At 39.1% G+C, this 17,986-nt stretch overlaps 3 protein-coding genes across 4 annotated transcripts; 2 read left to right on the forward strand and 1 right to left on the reverse strand.

Annotated features, from left to right (window-relative positions):
- Nucleotides 1–1,169: 1,169 nt before the first annotated feature.
- Nucleotides 1,170–4,222, forward strand: LOC105438008. The gene is made up of 3 exons (XM_030989492.1): nucleotides 1,170–2,091; nucleotides 2,684–2,828; nucleotides 3,900–4,222. Exons 2-3 carry the CDS (start codon nucleotides 2,693–2,695, stop codon nucleotides 4,220–4,222), a joined length of 459 nt encoding a protein of 152 aa, XP_030845352.1. The 5' UTR covers nucleotides 1,170–2,091; nucleotides 2,684–2,692.
- A 1,007-nt stretch (nucleotides 4,223–5,229) lies between these two features.
- LOC115925506 (carbohydrate sulfotransferase 12-like) lies at nucleotides 5,230–7,677 on the forward strand. The gene is made up of 2 exons (XM_030989493.1): nucleotides 5,230–5,451; nucleotides 6,934–7,677. Exons 1-2 carry the CDS (start codon nucleotides 5,284–5,286, stop codon nucleotides 7,675–7,677), a joined length of 912 nt encoding a protein of 303 aa, XP_030845353.1. The 5' UTR covers nucleotides 5,230–5,283.
- Nucleotides 7,678–9,101: 1,424 nt separating this feature from the next.
- Nucleotides 9,102–17,962, reverse strand: LOC576519 (mediator of RNA polymerase II transcription subunit 18). Of its 2 annotated transcripts, none has more exons than XM_030989161.1 (7): nucleotides 17,915–17,962; nucleotides 15,421–15,636; nucleotides 14,818–14,881; nucleotides 13,937–14,059; nucleotides 12,278–12,356; nucleotides 10,647–10,783; nucleotides 9,102–9,717 (listed from the first exon to the last, which is right to left on the reverse strand). In XM_030989161.1, the coding sequence occupies exons 2-7, from the start codon at nucleotides 15,617–15,619 to the stop codon at nucleotides 9,687–9,689; spliced, it is 633 nt and encodes a 210-aa protein (XP_030845021.1). In that variant the 5' UTR covers nucleotides 15,620–15,636; nucleotides 17,915–17,962; the 3' UTR covers nucleotides 9,102–9,686. The 2 variants fall into 2 exon arrangements, with proteins under 2 accessions (XP_030845021.1, XP_030845022.1); XM_030989162.1 differs by lacking the exon at nucleotides 17,915–17,962 and adding an exon at nucleotides 16,079–16,232.
- Nucleotides 17,963–17,986: the final 24 nt, after the last annotated feature.

Below are 17,986 nucleotides of genomic sequence, written 5' to 3' on the forward strand. Positions count from 1 at the left end.
CACATTTTTAATCACTTTTATTTCCCATTTAACTCCTTCATTATACTTCGAAACGCCCCCAAATACTTAGGGGCGGGGCCTGGATCACGAGTATATACTAGTGGTGAGTTCGGGTTGAAGAACGAAGCCACGTACAAAAGTATAATCAATTACAACAGTTGTGGGGCCGATATTCATAGAATAAAGGTTTTAAATAAAATATTCACTTCTACTTTCAAAAGGACTGGCCCATTTGCTTTAAAAAAATTGTAGAGAGTTATTATTATGTAATATCTAGAAAAAATGTCTACCACATGATTTACCGAGTTGCTTCCTTTTATCAAATATACACGTAAAACAAAATGAGGACAGACTGTGCGGATAGCAAACCGCACGAGCAGAAAACCCGCATGTTATGTCCGACGGACAAACGAAACTGGTAGGACAAACGGTGCGGTCACACCGGCCCGTGTATTGTTGTTATTAATTAATTAATCAACGGTCACCGTATTTTTTGAAAGTGGAGCTGTGGGGCTAATTATGTTGGGGTCTAAAATTACCTTCATATAGCAATAAAAAGAGCAAGAACCATGCACTTTGAAGGCATCTGCGGTCTCAAACAAGAACTCAACTATCCCCTTTTAAGGTTAGGGCTACAATTGAGTTTTAGGTTAGGTTTATGGATAGGGTGAGGGTAGGTAGGCCTATATGTTGACGTTATATGCGAAGAGTTTAGGAAATTATCGCGGAGCAATTATCGGCGAGACAGATCGATATTTTCATCCATGTTCCTATTCAACGAACTCGGTGGTGAAGGTCGAAATCCGACCGCCACTTTCGACAGCTGTCTTGGTCAATGACATCTGCCAACAAAGAAAACAATGAAGTCATGATAAGTAAGGGCCCAGTCACATTGGGGCAACATGTCTAAAATGGAAACACAACGACAAGGGGCCGTCATCAGACCGACCGCATAATATAACTGACAAAAAAAAAAAAACATTACCCGAAATGGTTAGGAATCGGTCGATTTGGGTATGGGAGTGAGAGTCGATTTTGTTTGGTTTTCATGATCCTTTTCCTCTTTCCCTTTTCCCCTCTCCTCTTTCTCATTCTCCTCTCTCTCTCTCTCTCTCTCTCTCTCTCTCTCTCTCTTTCCCCTCTCCCTCTCGCTCTCTCTCTTTTTCTCTCTCTTGATCCCTTTTCACTCATTTATCTTTGGTGGTTTGGTTTGCGTTTTTTTCCCTCACCATTCTATTGTTTTGGGAGGGGGTCATTTCTAACACTCTTTTAATTCTTTATTTTTTAAAAATTTATATCTTAATTAATATAATACCTTCATCACGGAACCGACGAATTAAAGCGATCTTTAACCCAACCTATAAACAAACCTTAATTACCCGCAACCCCAGCCCATGATCCTATCGTCAACGAAACAAAGCCTGGATGTAAATCCCCTAGAGCGTTATTGTCGGAATCAACAACATATACATGGGCCATGTTTCATAAAACTTTTTAAACAAATGCTAAAACTCTATGCCAGATTTGCTTTCAGCGGCAACTCAAATGCAATGATTTTAGTAGCTTATTACAATCACGTTATCGTTAATCGTTTGGCCTATATATAAGCTATTGAATGATGACACGTTTTATGCAACAGGACCCGTTACGATCGTGGTTTTCGTTTGGAAAGATAGCTCGAGTGTGACATGGGCCGCGAACTCTATATTGACTAGACACATTAGTATTGACCGAATGGACATCACATCACTTACAGTAATACAGACATGTATGTTTGTCACAGCGGCATCAAAATTAATGTGTACATTCATTGGCAACGGTTGAAAGTACGAGTTGGCCAGCTTAAAATGTTTCTGTTGCCTTTTAGCTTATATGATTGCATTATTTGTCGTGTAACAGACATCTTATAAATTTGACCTGCTGTTCGAAAACTATTCTCAAATAGGTGCAGCATCTTTTGTTTTTCGCCTGAAGTAGAAAAAAAACACTTATACTCAGAGAGCGAATAAGATAACGGCTGCATGATCTGCAGATGAATTATATAGGTCGATATATGATTGGATTATTCTCTTTTGCTTGATCTACATTAAGGTAAGTGCGATGTTATGACCGATACACCCCTGTGTGAGTTGGGTGGGGTGGGGTGATGTTGGGATGTTGGGTATTTCTGATTCAGTTCTTTTGTTTTTCTTTAAATGAACAGGAACTGTAATGTCACTAATGTGGGCCTACGCAAACCCTTTTCTGCGGTTGGTTACCCTGCTTCCCGGCACTCTCTCTCTGTGCCTTTTTACTAAGTTTCGAATACGTGAAATATTCTGTCATTATCAAAAGATGTATAAAATTCGATGGCACACCGGAAATTTGCCTATTGCTTTGAAAATAAACATTATTTTACATAGTTTGGCTAATTGAGGATATTTTGCAATCGATTATCTAAAAATAAGAGAATATGTTATTATGCAACTATGATAGAAATTTATGTCCTTTCAAGAAAATGTTGATATTGCTTTAAATAATTTTATACTCCTTATATGCAGGTTGGATAAATGAAGCTATTCTGCATCGACAGTTCAAAATACATAAACATAATAATCTGTTATTATACAAAGATTATCGAAATCGATGGCATTACCAAAATGTGTCTCTTGGTTTGAAATACTTCCTATACTAATTTATGCAGGTTGGATAGATGAGGCTCTTTTGCAGCCGAAGGTTTAAAACTCATCTTTTACGATGTACCTTAAACATCGCGGTCATCCTCCTATTCGTGATCGTCACCATCTACCTATCCGATCTCCTCAACGTCGACAGTGACAAGGAGAATGGTAAGGACATATCGTTTTTCCGAAGGTTCATGTATCCGAATGATCGTTAATCCGTAGGTTTGCTATCCGAAGGTCCGTAAGGGGGTTTGTAATTTCGAAAATACAACTGGCCCGTTCTCAAGTCCGGAAGCCATAATAACAAAACAACAACAATAACAACAACTACATCAGCGAGAACACTGAGAAAAAACATCCTGTGTCATTTACGAAAATAATTTTAGAATAATGCATTCCATTTCGCTTCCAGAATTATGAACCTTCAGATAATAATTAAACCTCCAGAGACACGACCTGCGCATGGAGTAAATAGTTCAAATATTCGGAATTAAGAACGATATTTCGTTATCGGAGTAATCGAACGCCAGATGTCGGAAGTTTGTGGCTTCTGAACTATGAACTTTCTGAAATACGAAACATAAGAGCCCCCCTACAGTTAATCGGTAGTTCAGCTTGGTATTCAGTCACGTCAACTTCGAGAGAGAATCGCAAATGGCCCAAAACAATTATGTATGAAGTTATCATTATGCAGTATATAGGAGGTTCAGGAGCTAGCGGCGGTGGAGTATTGTTAGTGGAAAAAGATCTCAAGAAATATCTGGCAAGGAAAATAATATAGATTCTCACAGTTTTTCAGAAGCGTTGTATGTCTACAGAAGATGATGAAGAAGAAGGAAAATAAAAGAGAAGGAAAAGAAGGGGAGAATACGATTTATAAAAAAAAAAAAGAAGAAGAAGAAGAGAGAAGACGAAGAAGAAGAAGAAGAAGAAGAAGAAGAAGAAGAAGAAGAAGAAGAAGAAGAAGAAGAAGAAGAAAAGAAGGAGAAGGAGAAAGAACAAGAACAAGAAGGAGAGAAAGAAGGAGGAGGTGGAGGAAGAGAATTAGAAGAAGATACAAGATGACGAACTAGAAAATAACAAACAAGAGAGAGAGAGGGAGAGAGAGAGAGAGAGAGAGGGAGGGAGAGAGAGAGTGGGCGGTAAAGTCTAGCAAATATGCTAACAATAAATTATTATTATTATGAGGATAAAGTTTTCTCAATTTATAAAATCAATTATCATTTGATTTGACAGCTATCGATGAAGAGGAACAAGAATTCTCCTCATTCCTGGGTGAGCTTCGGCCCTTCGACATACCCGTTGTCATAAAAAAAGCCCCCTCTCGGATCAAAGGCGACTTGGTCCGACCCAACAACAAGGCCCTCAACGAAGACGACGACGAAAGAGAGAACGATAGAAGGGCTCGGCCAGTCGACGATGAGAACAGCGTAGTCAATGACGGTAAAGTTGGAAGTATACAGAGCAGAGTTCAGGTAGTAGAGGTACACATAATCAACTTTAATGTCCTTGTATTCAAGTTCTGCATTTCATTTTATATCATACAATTGCTATTATAATTGAATTTATGTTTTTGTTCTTTTATTGTATTATATTGATAAAATTATGTCCTGAAGTATGCTAAAATATTGTTAATTTGCTTTCACTAACACAAAATATTTTATAAATTTATGCCCACAATCAAAATTTCTCACAATGTGCCAGGAGCGTCAATTATTTTGACTGACATACCGCATTTCAAATGTTCACTATTATAATTATTATTATTATCATCATTATCATCATCATCCGATCCTTATCAACATTATCATCATCATCACTATTTGAAGGGGTGGTCCGACGGCGATTGCTCTGGGCTTTATTTCTGCAAAAGCAGTTGGGGCACGAGTGGTGAAAAAAGGTGAAAAGAATGAAAAAGAGAAAGAAGAGACAGATGAAAGAGAGAAACGGGGCAGAGAATAAAGAAGACGCCTAGTTTACTGGCCTCCCGCACCCTCTCGGCGCACCGGTTTGCATGCTCCCATCTCAACTTCGTTCATAATGCCTCTCACTGGTGGGATTTACGATATGCCACTGGTCAAAAGTTTAGGGTTAGGTGTACGGTTGCAGTTGGGTTTTATTTTGAAGGGGGTGTAGCATGTCAAATACTGATTAACGCCATCTACGACTTCTTTTGGACAACTGCACTTAAACGAATGGACTTGATTAACGGTCAGCGCGCTAGCGTTCACGAAAGAGACCGGTGATGCATGCTCGTGAATATAATACTCACGGTCGCGTCGTCCGTATACCCGATTGGCCCCGAGTCAAGGGGAAAGACACTTAGTCTCGTCATGCTATACAGCCCCTTTAAGTTCAGGGTGAGGGATAATTATGGTGTTGGATTCAGAGTTGAAAGGAGAAATTCGGTTTTATTAGTGTAGGAAGTTATTTGGGCATAGCGGTTGTCGCATTAGAGGAACATGATGTTGTACAACCTTCGATAATATTCTTTCATCCTCTAATTTTTTTTTTACTTGTAAGTTATTTAAAAAAAAAAATCTACCGTCTTTTCTTACTTCAGGTCAATAAACTCGAGCAAAGAACCCTTGACCACTCTCTATTAAACATCAAGGAGAAGATGATAGCTAGACAAAATCACCTACGCAAGGCATGCTCTCTACTGGGCATGCGCCAACTCAATCCCAAGGACCCGGATGATTTGAATGACGTCATCGCACACAGAGGGAATCTTGACACGCTGTTTTGGAATGATAAATTTAAATTTATAACATCAGTGATTTTCAAGGTAAGCAAAAAAATACTTGTCTATGTAAATGGAGTGTTAGCTTTAAAGGCCCGAATTCACAAAGGAGGTTTGTCGACAAGGTTTATGAGCGTCACATATTATGATGCGTTTCGACGCGTTTCAAACCAAGGTCTGTATCCTTGGTTTGAAAAGCGTCGAAACGCGTCATATGACGCACATAAACCTAGGTTTGTCGACAAACCTCCTTTAAATTCGGGCCAAAGTGTCTGGAAATAAAATGATCGCCATACGCAAGCTGGGCAATGGTGAAACATATCTAAGCCTGACGTCACAGTTAAGAATAATTAAGCCTGGTTGTGTTCATTTTTTATTAAAAATTTAAACACAATTTATGTTTGATCATGTGCTCTTGACCAATCCAAGTCAAGATAATTAATGGGAGGTATATAGGTTGCAGTACTTAAGTTGAATTGTTTTTGAACAAATTTGGCATTTTCAGGTTCACATAGAAATATAATAATGGTCTCAGTTTTCAAGCACGCAAAGATTTCTTATCGGATTTGTCAAATTCCTTTTAAGCCCTTACAATCTTCGGGTTCTCACTCTCTCATATCATTTACACAAGTTTTGAGGAATGATGAATATGATAATTATAAGACTTTCAAGAAAATCAAACCATACAGTGTTTGTAATATCCCATAGAAGAACTGTTTGATGACGACATTGCAATACCTATATTATATCGTCATTGATCTGTACAGTTGATAGCATGATCATTGGACCAGGCGTTTGAAATTGCCTGATTTTTCAAAACTATTTGTTAATCTTGTTCTATTTTTAAAATCCACCTTCCTGTTTCTCATATTAAAGGTATATGTCCCATCTGCAGGCCCCAAAAATTAAAAGGTTATATTTCAACGGCATTTGAAAGATAATACTAATTTAGAACTTCCCTAAAATAAAAAATAAAAAAAAGGGGGGGGGGGAGGCTTGAAAATGTCTTGGAAAATAATGATTATTAGTTGCGAATCGACTTAAGTGCTACAAAGTCAGTAAGCAATACTAATATTCTGAATTCCAGACCATTGTACCGAATGGTCGTACGTTTTGTGTGCGCAAAGATTTAATCAGTTTAATTTTGGCAATTACAAGAAGTGGGTTATTGATGTAAACAGATGCTCGGGTAGGCCTACCATTTACAGCTCATGTTATGTATGTTATTACCAAAGAAGAAAAAAAGCCAGTCGCTCACTCAATAGTGTCTGACAGTGAAGTCTAGCAAGTAAACGGGTTTCCTTGCATAACTTGAATATTAGGACACTGCTACCGTTTAAATATCACAGATAGGATATACATGACATATTCATAATACCTGCAAAGTTCTACAGAATTTGATGTTGGCTGCAAAAGGGACATAGTATCTTTAAAACAGACAAAATTAGAAAACACACCGTTACTGAATGAAATTTTGTTGAGGGATGATGCAACTATATTCTCTTCCATCTTATTTTATGTTTCAAGTGTGGCTCGGATAACTGGAGGAAATTCTTGGAGGCACTGGCGACCGAGCAAGGCAGTACGGTCAGAAACTTTACATCCAAACTACAGAATGTTCACTCGAAGCCTACACTGCCATTATCCCGTCTGTCACGATCACCTGAGAAAATCCGGTATCGACTCACCAACTATTTGAAAATTGTGACGGTTCGCCATCCTCTTATCCGTTTCATATCATGCTATCGCGATAAATTCATCGAACACACGGATAGATATCGCAAGGATATTCCGAAGCTGATTGTCGATTCACGCAACGACGACGCGCGTGTATTGGAAGCGCGTGCACCGGGTGCGAACGCTAGTGATGAAATGAAGCGCGTGACTTTCTCTGATTTCGCGGACTTTGTGACGCGAAACTCAACTCCAGCTTATGATGAAAGCGATCCCCATTGGACTCCGCAGCACGTACGCAGCCGACCTTGCCAGCACAATTATGACATCATCGTTAAATTAGAAACTTCAGACGAGGATATGGATTTTATCAAAGCAGTTATAGGCGTCGATGATAAATTGATTTTTGGATCAGAGTATAAAGATCGCCATAAAGTTAGCCATAACGAAACTTTGTTAGTTTCATATTATCAACAGCTGAGTGAAGAAGTATTTCAAATGGTATGCGATTATTATCGCCTGGATTTCGAACTGTACGGATATTACCGCCCGAAAAACTTGGCCGACGTCGCAAGAGTTTTTGACGATTTCTTTTGACTTTGGATCAAAATCACAGAAATAATTATCCAATCTTGCGTTGGAGTGTTGGTCCTCTAAATTGATCTTTCGGTAGAGAACACGGCGTTGTCAATATTCCAAATGGTCTATCGAAGTCCCTGATTTTTTTTCATTCGAGTTTGTCAATGATAGTTGTGTGACGTGTCTCTGTCAAAAGGTGCTGCTATCTTACGTCTCCTTCCTCCCTCTCTCTTGTCATCTCCCCCTCCCTCTATCTCAATGCACCGCTCGTCACTCCCTATCTCTCTCAATCTGTCACTGACACGGACAGCCCCGGCCCTCTCTTGCCTCCCTCCAACTCTTTTTACAGATATGCCCCCTCCTCCTCCTTTAAAACTATCTCTCTCCCTCTCTCTCTGTGACAATTTCCCTCTCCACTTTTTTTCTGACTGCTTCTCCTTTATCCTCTCTCCCATTCCGACTGACTGGCATCTCTCTTTTCCCCCCTTGTCTCTCTCCAACACTTTCTCTGGATTTGCCCCCCTCCTCCTTTAAAACTATCCCTTTCACTCTATTTGATCCTCTATTGCCATACAGCCAGTATTCTGTCCCAGCTCCAAAATGAAATTGGGGGATACACGATCTCTTTCCCTCTCTCTGCCAATTTCCTTCTCACCATTCTCTTAACCTGCTTCACTCTCTATTCTCTCCCTCCCAATCCGACTGCCCAACATCTCTCTCTTCCACCATCTTGCTTTTTCTCTTTTCCACTTTTCCTACTCACTTGCTTCAGACTCCCTCCCACCATTGTATAAATACCTCACCGCTTGTATTAAAATGTGGATATGATTTGGGAAAAAAGCTTGTCAAATGTGTTTCATTTCTATCTAACAAAATTCAATCGTTCATTCCATCATGTAACCAATGCAAGACAGTTAATACATTTAGACCATGGCAACACTAACATATTTGATATTTAGTTTATTACAAAAAACGATAATATACAAAATATACAGTTTTCTGGTTCTAATTTTTGAACCAGGCTTGACCTGCTTGAATTCATGATATGCGTTTAAGAGAGAGTTATTATAAGAATATCATATATGCGAACAAATAATAGATCATTAGATATGTGTCAACAATGGATTCCGTCAAGGAATTATAAGTAATGTATGTGGAAGGTTCTTCTTGAGAGATAATTATCATGGAAAGGGAGGGAGTGAGAGAGAGAGAGCAAGAGAGAGAGGGGGTGGAGAGAGAGAGAGAGAGAGGGGGGGGGGGGCAAGAGATAGAGACAAAGAGAGAAAAGAAAAGTGTATTGAAAGTGGAATCAGCAAAAAAGAAAATGAAGGAAGAAAAACAGAGACAGAGAAGGAAAGAGAGAGATGAAGAAAAGCAAAATCATAGAGAGAGAGAGAGAGAGAGAGGATTATTCAGTATACACAAAGAGTACATAAACAACATTTTGGCTCGTTCACTATGGCTTGATTTCTTAATAACTGAAAAATTTCGGATCAAGATCATTACAAACGACATTTCTTCTTCAGTTGCCTCTCTTAATCCAGGTGTAGTAGAGTGACTGCCGGAATAAAGGTTCAATTTCTTGATTTTACTCTTCCTCCTCCATAATAATTTAATTTACGTCATTGTCATGTCAAGAGCACTTTAACTCCAGTTGCCTATCTTCATCTAGGTGCAGTGTTGGAAGGAACAATGGTCTCCTACTCACAACATTTCATCTACAATTGCTGTGATTTAAACCTTTGATTTTAGTCTTTCTTTACCATAACAGTTCACAACGTCATTGTAAAGTCAAGAAAAGTACACACGGTATTTCAGCCACAATTGACTATCTTGATCCAGGTGTAGTAAATGGTTGCAACCATTGATCAATTGTCTCATTTTACTCCCACAACATTGGAGAGTCAAGTCAAACATACACCATGCACTTCATCTCTGATCGCCTCTCTCTATCCAGGTGCAGAAAATGGGCACTTTGGAGAATGTTTTTACAGCGCACTCCTCTACGAGCAGCATCCAAGTTGAAGTCATATATGTAGCTTATCTACAATTACCAAACTGTATGGAAGAAAAAAAGCTCAGGAAAATATCAAGCAATGACAGCATGATGGATTCAAACTAAACAAACAAGATAAAAGGCTGCATTGCCAATTTGCCTCTTCCTAAATTTAGTTAACCTACTAGTTTCTTGAACCAGGGGAGTGTTTCACAAAGACTAAGATCAACTTTAAGTTGGACTTAACTATGGCAGGCCGTTTATGCCACCGTTTGCTCTCACCCAAATGATCTTTTTTCTTTCAATAATGAATTATAAAAAAATATACATTCTGCAGATTTTTTACCACAATTTGTACATCCCTTGAAAAACCAATGCCAGTAAATGGTGAGAGCAAACATTGGCATGAATGGCCTGCCGTAGTTAAGTCTAACTTAAAGTCAATCTTAGTCTTTATGAAACACCCCCAGGTCCCTTTAATGCATTCAACTGAAAATGAAAAGGTCGTGTGTTCAAGCCCCGGCCACGACACTTTGTCCTTGAGCTAGGCATTTTACTAAAATTACTCCTCTCCACCCAGGTGTAGAGAGGTACCCAGTAGGCTGCAAACATCATTGTGGTTGGATTAACATGTATGTGCCTGTTTAAAAAAAGGCACCCAGCTGGAAGGATATTCGGGGAGCGGATACTGTGTGTACTATAATGTGCAGAATAGTAATTAAATACAGTGACTGGGGTAATAATAAAATACTCAAAGCGCCTTAGACAGTTAATGGGAAAAGTGCTATTTACTGAAGTACAGTCAAACCTGTCTATAGCAACAACCCAAGGGAAACACAAAAAGTGGTCTTTGAAGACAGGTTCCTTTAATACATGTTTCAATGAGAAACCATTTTCAAGGGAAACAAAAAATGTGGTCTTTGTAGACAGGTGGTCACTAAAACAGGTTTAACTGTATTATTATTATTATCATCTGTTCTGAAAAGGATACGGTTTGAGCTGCTCCGCGAAGAGCCGCATGTCCTCTGGCACATTTTCTGACCCTGAGGGCGCCACAACGCTGAGTTCAACGAGTTGCGACTGAGTCATGACGTCCAGAGGGCTCTCGGGTAATCCAGGCTGAGAGAACTGGACGGAGAGAAAGAATAAAAATTCAATATTTGGAAGGAAAGGATAACAATAAGGACTCATTTTTATGCCTCCGCCACCGAAGGTGGTGCCGGAGGCATCATGTTTTCGGGTTGTCCGTCCGTACGTCCGTCCCGTTTGACCGTTATCACAATATCTCAAGAACCATTTAAGATTTAAACTTAAGACTCTGGAATAGTATTTATCACCATAGGAAGACGATCTGATTAGATTTTGGAGCACGTAGGTCAAAGGTCAAGGGTCACAGAGGTCAACTTATGAAATTCCTTGTATTGAGTTTGTTATCATAATATCTCAAGAACCACTGGAGATTTAAACTTCAAACTTAATGATAGTGTGTATCACCATAGGAAGACAATCTGATTAGATTTTGGAGCACGTAGGTCAAAGGTCAAGGGTCACAGAGGTCAACTTATGAAATTCCATACATTGAGATTGTTATCATAATATCTCAAGAACCACTGGAGATTTAAACTTCAAACTTAATGATAGTGTGTATCACCATAGGAAGACAATCTGATTAGATTTTGGAGCACGTAGGTCAAAGGTCAAGGGCCACAGAGGTCAACTTATGAAATTCCATACATTGAGATCGTTATCGCGATATCTCAAGAACCACTGGAGAATTTTCACTTCAAACTTAATGATAGTGTGTATCACCATAGGAAGACAATCTGATTAGATTTTGGAGCACGTAGGTCAAAAGTTTATTATTCTTTTATATTTTGTATTCTACGTTCATTCAAGTTTCTATTGATGTAAAGTTGTATTATTTTTCATTGGATGAGGTATTCAAAAATCCTGCAGATTAAAGCCTATCTGCGTTAGTTTGGCCAGGAGGGATTAGACCTCCCTGCATGGTCACTGACAGGTGGTTATCTAATAAAATCAGCTCACACTTAACATAAGAAAAAGGGGATCATGGGGGATGGTCACCGCTTAGGCATTGTTTGGTATATAGAGGGCAGAAGTAGCTACAAGTAGTGCAGTGGGGCTTTAAAGCTGCACATGTGAACAAGCCTTTAGAATTTGACAATTAGACTTTACTTTATTTTTATTTAATTTCCGGGAACATAAAGAAGTTTAACAATAAAAAGTACAATGATAAATACAATAACAGATGAAAAGAAACCATCAGCTAATGCCTGTGGATTGCCCCCCCCCCAAAAAAAAAAATTGAGATTCAGAAGAATGTTCTCCTTGTTAGCTGATGGTATATTACATAAGTATATATACAATTATATAAATTACATTAAAGATATACATTATTCAATATCCAAAGACAAATCATGAGATCATAAATATAAAACTACTTTGAGCCGTTCATAAGAATGTTCTATTTTAATTAAAAGAAGAAACTCACTTGTATTTTGGCGAAGGAAAGACTACCGGTAAAATAAAATAATAATTTATTAAAGTGGATTCGAAGATTAATTGTTTTGTTAAAACAAAGTCAAATAAATGTAATATTACCTTGTACAACTTTGATACTGTTATCTTGAGCCTGCCTTTCCTGAACATGTGCCCCTCGGCCACAAACTCATAGTCTAATCTGGGAAAGGAAAAAGAAATGAATAATAACTAGATGGAATTTTGACTGCGCGCAGTCGAAAATGATGCCTCCGCCATAGAGCAATTTAAACAAGTTTGGAGTTTAAATCTCCAGTGGTTCTTGAGATATCATGATAACAATCTCAATGTATGGAATTTCATAAGTTGACCTCTGTGACCCTTGACCTTTGACCTACGTGCTCCAAAATCTAATCAGATTGTCTTCCTATGGTGATACACATTATCATTAAGTTTGAAGTTTAAATCTCCAGTGGTTCTTGAGATATTATGATATGGTGATACATACTATCATTAAGTTTGAAGTGAAAATTCTCCAGTGGTTCTTGAGATATCGTGATAACGATCTCAATGTATGGAATTTCATAAGTTGACCTCTGTGACCCTTGACCTTTGATCTACGTGCTCCAAAATCTAATCAGATTGTCTTCCTATGGTGATACACACTATCATTAAGTTTGAAGTTTAAATCTCCAGTGGTTCTTGAGATATCATGATAACAATCTCAATGTATGGAATCTCATAAGTTGACCTCTATGGCCCTTGACCTTTGACCTACGTGCTCCAAAATGTAATCAGATTGTTTTCCTATAGTGATACACACTATCACTAAGTTTGAAGTTTAAATCTCCAGTGGTTCTTGAGATATCATGATAACAATCTCAATGTATGTAATTTCATAAGTTGACCTCTGTGACCCTTGACCTTTGACATAGGTGCTCCAAAATCTAATCAGATTGTCTTCCTATGGTGATACACACTATCATTAAGTTTGAAGTTTAAATCTCCAGTGGTTCTTGAGATATCATGATAACAATCTCAATGTATGGAATCTCATAAGTTGACCTCTATGGCCCTTGACCTTTGACCTACGTGCTCCAAAATGTAATCAGATTGTTTTCCTATAGTGATACACACTATCACTAAGTTTGAAGTTTAAATCTCCAGTGGTTCTTGAGATATTGTGATAACGGTCAAACGGGACGGACGTACGGACGGACAACCCGAAAACATGATGCCTCCGGAAATATGAGTAGCAACATTTGTACATTTCTAATGTTTCTAAACCCCCCAAAGTTTGATTGATAACATCTCTTTTGCTAATTGCTAAAGGTAAAGACCAGTTCTGGTCATGCGATCGCATTGTAAAAGAAATGTGAATCGATCAGAAAAGGTTGATCATCTAGCATATAAGTATTGGTGTGCACTGCAAGGTTCTGGAATCATCAAAATGATATTTGAAATTTGACCCAGTCTTGGTAAAGTTACAAGCACTGTACAGAGAAAGATGTTTATGGGACGACGCGACACGTACGGATATCTATCTGGTCCGGATAGATATAATAATTTACCAAATATATCAATTAGGCAAAATTGTTATCATCATGTATTAGTCAAAACATATTCTTTCACATGATTGGTAATGGAGCTTACATTTTATGTTTTGAGAGGGGGGCGTTTCCAAAACTGGTTTATACCTTTATGGTAATGATGGTAGAATTAATAAAATTATAAAAAGTAGCAAACAACTAAGTGAGGAAGATGAAATGGAAATATACTTACTTGAAACCAATCTCGTCGAGGAAGTTGGGCAAGTTTTTGGATGTGGCACAATCGTGGTAACTGCGAACCGTGACCATCCTGCTTTTATCACTAACATCAGGCTGACCAATATATCTCAACTGCCTGCAAAGAAAAGAGAAATAAAGTCAATATCATCATAGGAGAGCCAGAATGATGTTAAAATACCAAACATGTCTCCCTCTCTCATACACAAGACAACCCCCCCTCTCCTATATCTCTCTCTCTCTCTCTCTCATACAAATTTTTAAATCTCTATCCCCCCATATTTCTCTTTGTCCTATTCTCGGTATGTCTGTCTGTTTCTCATTCTGTCTCCCATGTTTCTCTCTGTTTCTCTATTATGTCTCTCTCACCTTCTCCCACAGTTTTCACTGTTCTCTATTTCTATACAGTCTGTTTCTTTTCCCTACCCTTCCCCTCTCTCTCTCAATATGCACAACTGAACACTAATTCTTTTGAAAGGGATCCAGACTGAGCTCTCTCTAACTCTCTCTTTCATACAAAAGAAGTATTATCGCTTTCCCCATATTTCTCTTTGTCCTATTCTCAGTAAGTCTGTCCGTTTCTCTTTCCATAATATTTCTCTGTCTCCGTTTCTCTATAATCTCTCTTATCTTCTCCCACCTCATTCTCTCTGTCTTTCTTCTCACTCTCTCTCTCTCTCTCTCAATGTCTGTCACTCTGTAAGTAAGCAACCAGGGGACCGACTGCTTAAAGTCCTCCCCGAGGGACTTGATATTGAGGATTAATGCCTTACCAAAGGGCACTAGCGTATCAAGTAGGCTCTGAACCCTGGACCTCCCGGTTAGGAGACCACTGCTCTACCACTGAGCTAACGTCTCTCCTCCTAATTGACTTACCATGATGAACTTGGTGGATTTACTGATCTCCTTGCTCTCAACATTGCCTGCTGATTTTGCCCACCTTCAAAAGAAAATTGAAAGGAATCACTAACACAATAAAAAAAAACACAATATTTGAATTGTCAATCTTCTATGAACTAAACAATATCCTTTAGTCTGGATTACTTATGACCTTTATTGGGCTGATACATGCTCAAAAGGGTGATTCCAGGCAATTTGCCCTGTAAAACCAATCTGATCAAAACCATCAGGACAACAATGAAAAATCTCTCAATATGACCATTTAAAGCCTGTCTGCACTAGTTTGGCCAGGAGGGATTAGACCTCCCTGCATGTTCAGTGACAGGTGGTTATCTCATCAAATCAGCTTTCAACTAACATAAGAAAAAGGGGATCATGGAGGGACCAACAGGTACTGCTTAGGCATTGTTTGCTATCTAGAGGGTGCAAGTAGTGAGCAGCGCAGTCCCGCTTAACAATGTTTGATACAAGAAGAACGATTAATCAGCAGTCATTTTATTTTTCGATGTCATATATCACACAGGACCCTTTGCACGAGTTTGCAGGAGTTTGTTGTGACAGGGACGACTGAGGACTCACGGAGTATGAAGACCATCTCATGGTCCCTGAAGGTCTCTGGGATCTCCACGTTGTCACAGAGCGCCTTGAGGCGGAGCAGGAGGGAGTCACTGGCCGCGTCCATGATGCTCCCTACAAGGAGGTACTCCTGCTGGGCCGAGGAGCTGCTGGAGCCGCCCGTTGACACCATGCCCAGGACGTGGCTCATTGAGGGATTCATGATAATGTTCGGTAGATCTATAAAAGAACAAAAATGACAGACAAATCTATAAAAAAACTAAATTAAATAAACACATTCTTTGAAGCTGAATAATCATCACTTCTTCACATTGGCAATAGAAAATTCATGCTAGGTTATTCAACATTCTTTAAAAGAAACACAAACCCAAAGACACATTTTTTCAAGGCTAAGTGGATCCTTAGGTTAGATACATGTACCACGACATGTTTTTCGGATGGTGATTTTAAAGATTCGTCCCCAGACGTAAATATCTTTCAGCTGTATTCACCTATTTTTCCCCTGTCTTCTCAGGCTCCTTAGTAAGACAATGTCTTGTAATGCCCACCCATCCAGGCTAACTCTGCCACGGGACAACCTGGCCCAGCTGCAAACAGTCATTTTTGGTCATTTTATCCAAACTCTAACTCTAACCCTAACCCTAAACAGGCAAAAACTGACCGTTTTAGCAGCTGGGCCGAGTCGTCCCCTGGTCTGAGTTAGCCTGACTCCATCTGCATCAAGTCTGTCTGACCCCTGAGTTTCTGGAGCCTTATCTAGTCCCACATCAGTGTTCCCATCATGGTTTCATTCGTCCGTAGACTGCACACTCTTTACCGGCACCTCTTGATGTTTCTTGTTCAATCTCAATCATGCCTTCATCAAATTAGTCCGACCCCTGAGTTTCTGGAGCCTTATCTAGTCCCACATCAGTGTTACCATCATGGTTTCTTTCATCCGTAGCCTGCACACTCTTTACTAGCACCTCTGGATGTTTCTCATTCACTTTCCATCATGTATGTCTCCGTCAAATCAGTCCTACCCGTGAGTTTCTGGAGCCTTATCTAGTCCCACATCAGTGTTCCCATATCAGTGTTCCCATCATGGTTTCTTTCGTCCGTAGACTGCACACTCTTTACTAGCACCTCTTGATGTTTCTCGTTCACTTTCCATCATGTCTCCGTCAAATCAGTCTGACCCCTGAGTTTCTGAAGCCTTATCTACTCCCCCTCCACTGTTTTTTATTATGGTTTGTTTCATCCGTAGGCTGCACACTCTTTACCAGTACCTCTGATGTTTCTTCTTCAATCTCCATCATGTTTTCGTCAAGTCTGTTCAACCCCCAAGTTTCTGGAGCCTTATCTAGTCCCACACCAGTGTTAGTTACCATCATGGTTTCTTTCATCAGTAGGCTGCACACTCTTTAGCATCACCTCAGGTTTATCTCGTCCTTGTTTCTCCTTTCATAGTCACTTCTGTCACTGTTGCATAATAGTTCCATCGCGTTCCATCACTGGACATATAACTCATTAACTGCACAACTTTAAAAGTACACTGTACGAAGATACACCATGAAGGTCTGTTCTTCTACAGACGAAGAAAAAGAAGAAGAAGTTCTGGTGGATTGACTTCCATATTTTGTGATGTGAGATAGATCTAAGTAAGACAAAAGTCAAGAGAAAATTAAAGAGTAAAACGTCAAGAACAGGGCCGGCTACCTTTAATTCTTTATATTTCCAGAGATTCACAGCTCAGCAATTACACACAAATTGCCCATCTTATGATCCATGATCTAATCTAAATCTGAAAAAAAACTAAATCTAATGACAATGTGATGATTTACGTCTAGACGGTAGACCCTAATTCTGTAGAATCAAAAGCGAATGACAAACACAGACACACACACTCACTGTCATTATCAAGATTAGGCCTACTTAACTGAGTACTTAAATATTACTATATAGATCAGTCGACTGTACCATCATTAATTATCACGAATAATGGAATATCACCAACAACAACAAGATTAGACTAGAGTCTAGTACTAGTACACTTGTAGTAGGCAAAAGAAAAGTTTTAAACAATAAAAAACATCAACATGATCAAAATGTTTATCTCAACTTAAACTTAAAGTTAGTCTAAATAATATTAGCAAAATGGTGCTTAACTAAGCTAGGACTAGTAGGCACCAGCTAGCAGCAAGTAGACCTACTAGCAACAGCATCATACCCATTTATAATCATGATAATCATAATCATACAAGCTCATAGACCAAGCTTCCGGTGCCAAAGCGGCCGCGCCCAGCGCTAGCGGCGGTCGAGGGACCGGGAAGCTAGCCGAGGCGCAGAGACAAGCCTTTGCCAAAACCACGCGACGACTGGCACGCGAGATCGCTTGGTTTTAATTCTTTCTGCGTACAATTAGTGATTTTAGTGGATGAATGGCTCGGACAAGTGAAAGTTATAATGTAGAATGCTCTCATTCCATACATACTAATCAGTAATATTCTCTATTTACCTTTTTATTCAAATGTAAATTATCACAAAGGCCAAGGACCACCACATCAGACATGGAAAACAATAGTCTACT

The sequence above is a fragment of the Strongylocentrotus purpuratus genome, unplaced genomic scaffold, assembly GCF_000002235.5.
Source record: "Strongylocentrotus purpuratus isolate Spur 01 unplaced genomic scaffold, Spur_5.0 spur5_scaffold_18, whole genome shotgun sequence".
NCBI classification, from domain to species: domain Eukaryota; kingdom Metazoa; phylum Echinodermata; class Echinoidea; order Camarodonta; family Strongylocentrotidae; genus Strongylocentrotus; species Strongylocentrotus purpuratus.

Excerpts from the sequence above, each read along its gene's own strand:
- LOC576519 (XM_030989161.1), bottom strand. The coding sequence starts at position 15,619 with ATGAATCCCTCAATGAGCCACGTCCTGGGCATGGTGTCAACGGGCGGC. Across the intron at positions 14,882-15,420 it reads TGAGATGGTCTTCATACTCC|GTGGGCAAAATCAGCAGGCA; the intron begins GTGAGTCCTCAG and ends TTTCTTTTGAAG. Across the intron at positions 9,718-10,646 it reads TTCGCGGAGCAGCTCAAACC|TTTGGTAATTGTAGATAAGC; the intron begins GTATCCTTTTCA and ends TCTTCCATACAG.
- LOC115925506 (XM_030989493.1), top strand. The coding sequence starts at position 5,284 with ATGATAGCTAGACAAAATCACCTACGCAAGGCATGCTCTCTACTGGGC. Across the intron at positions 5,452-6,933 it reads TAACATCAGTGATTTTCAAG|TGTGGCTCGGATAACTGGAG; the intron begins GTAAGCAAAAAA and ends TTATGTTTCAAG.
- LOC105438008 (XM_030989492.1), top strand. The coding sequence starts at position 2,693 with ATGAGGCTCTTTTGCAGCCGAAGGTTTAAAACTCATCTTTTACGATGT. Across the intron at positions 2,829-3,899 it reads CGACAGTGACAAGGAGAATG|CTATCGATGAAGAGGAACAA; the intron begins GTAAGGACATAT and ends TTGATTTGACAG.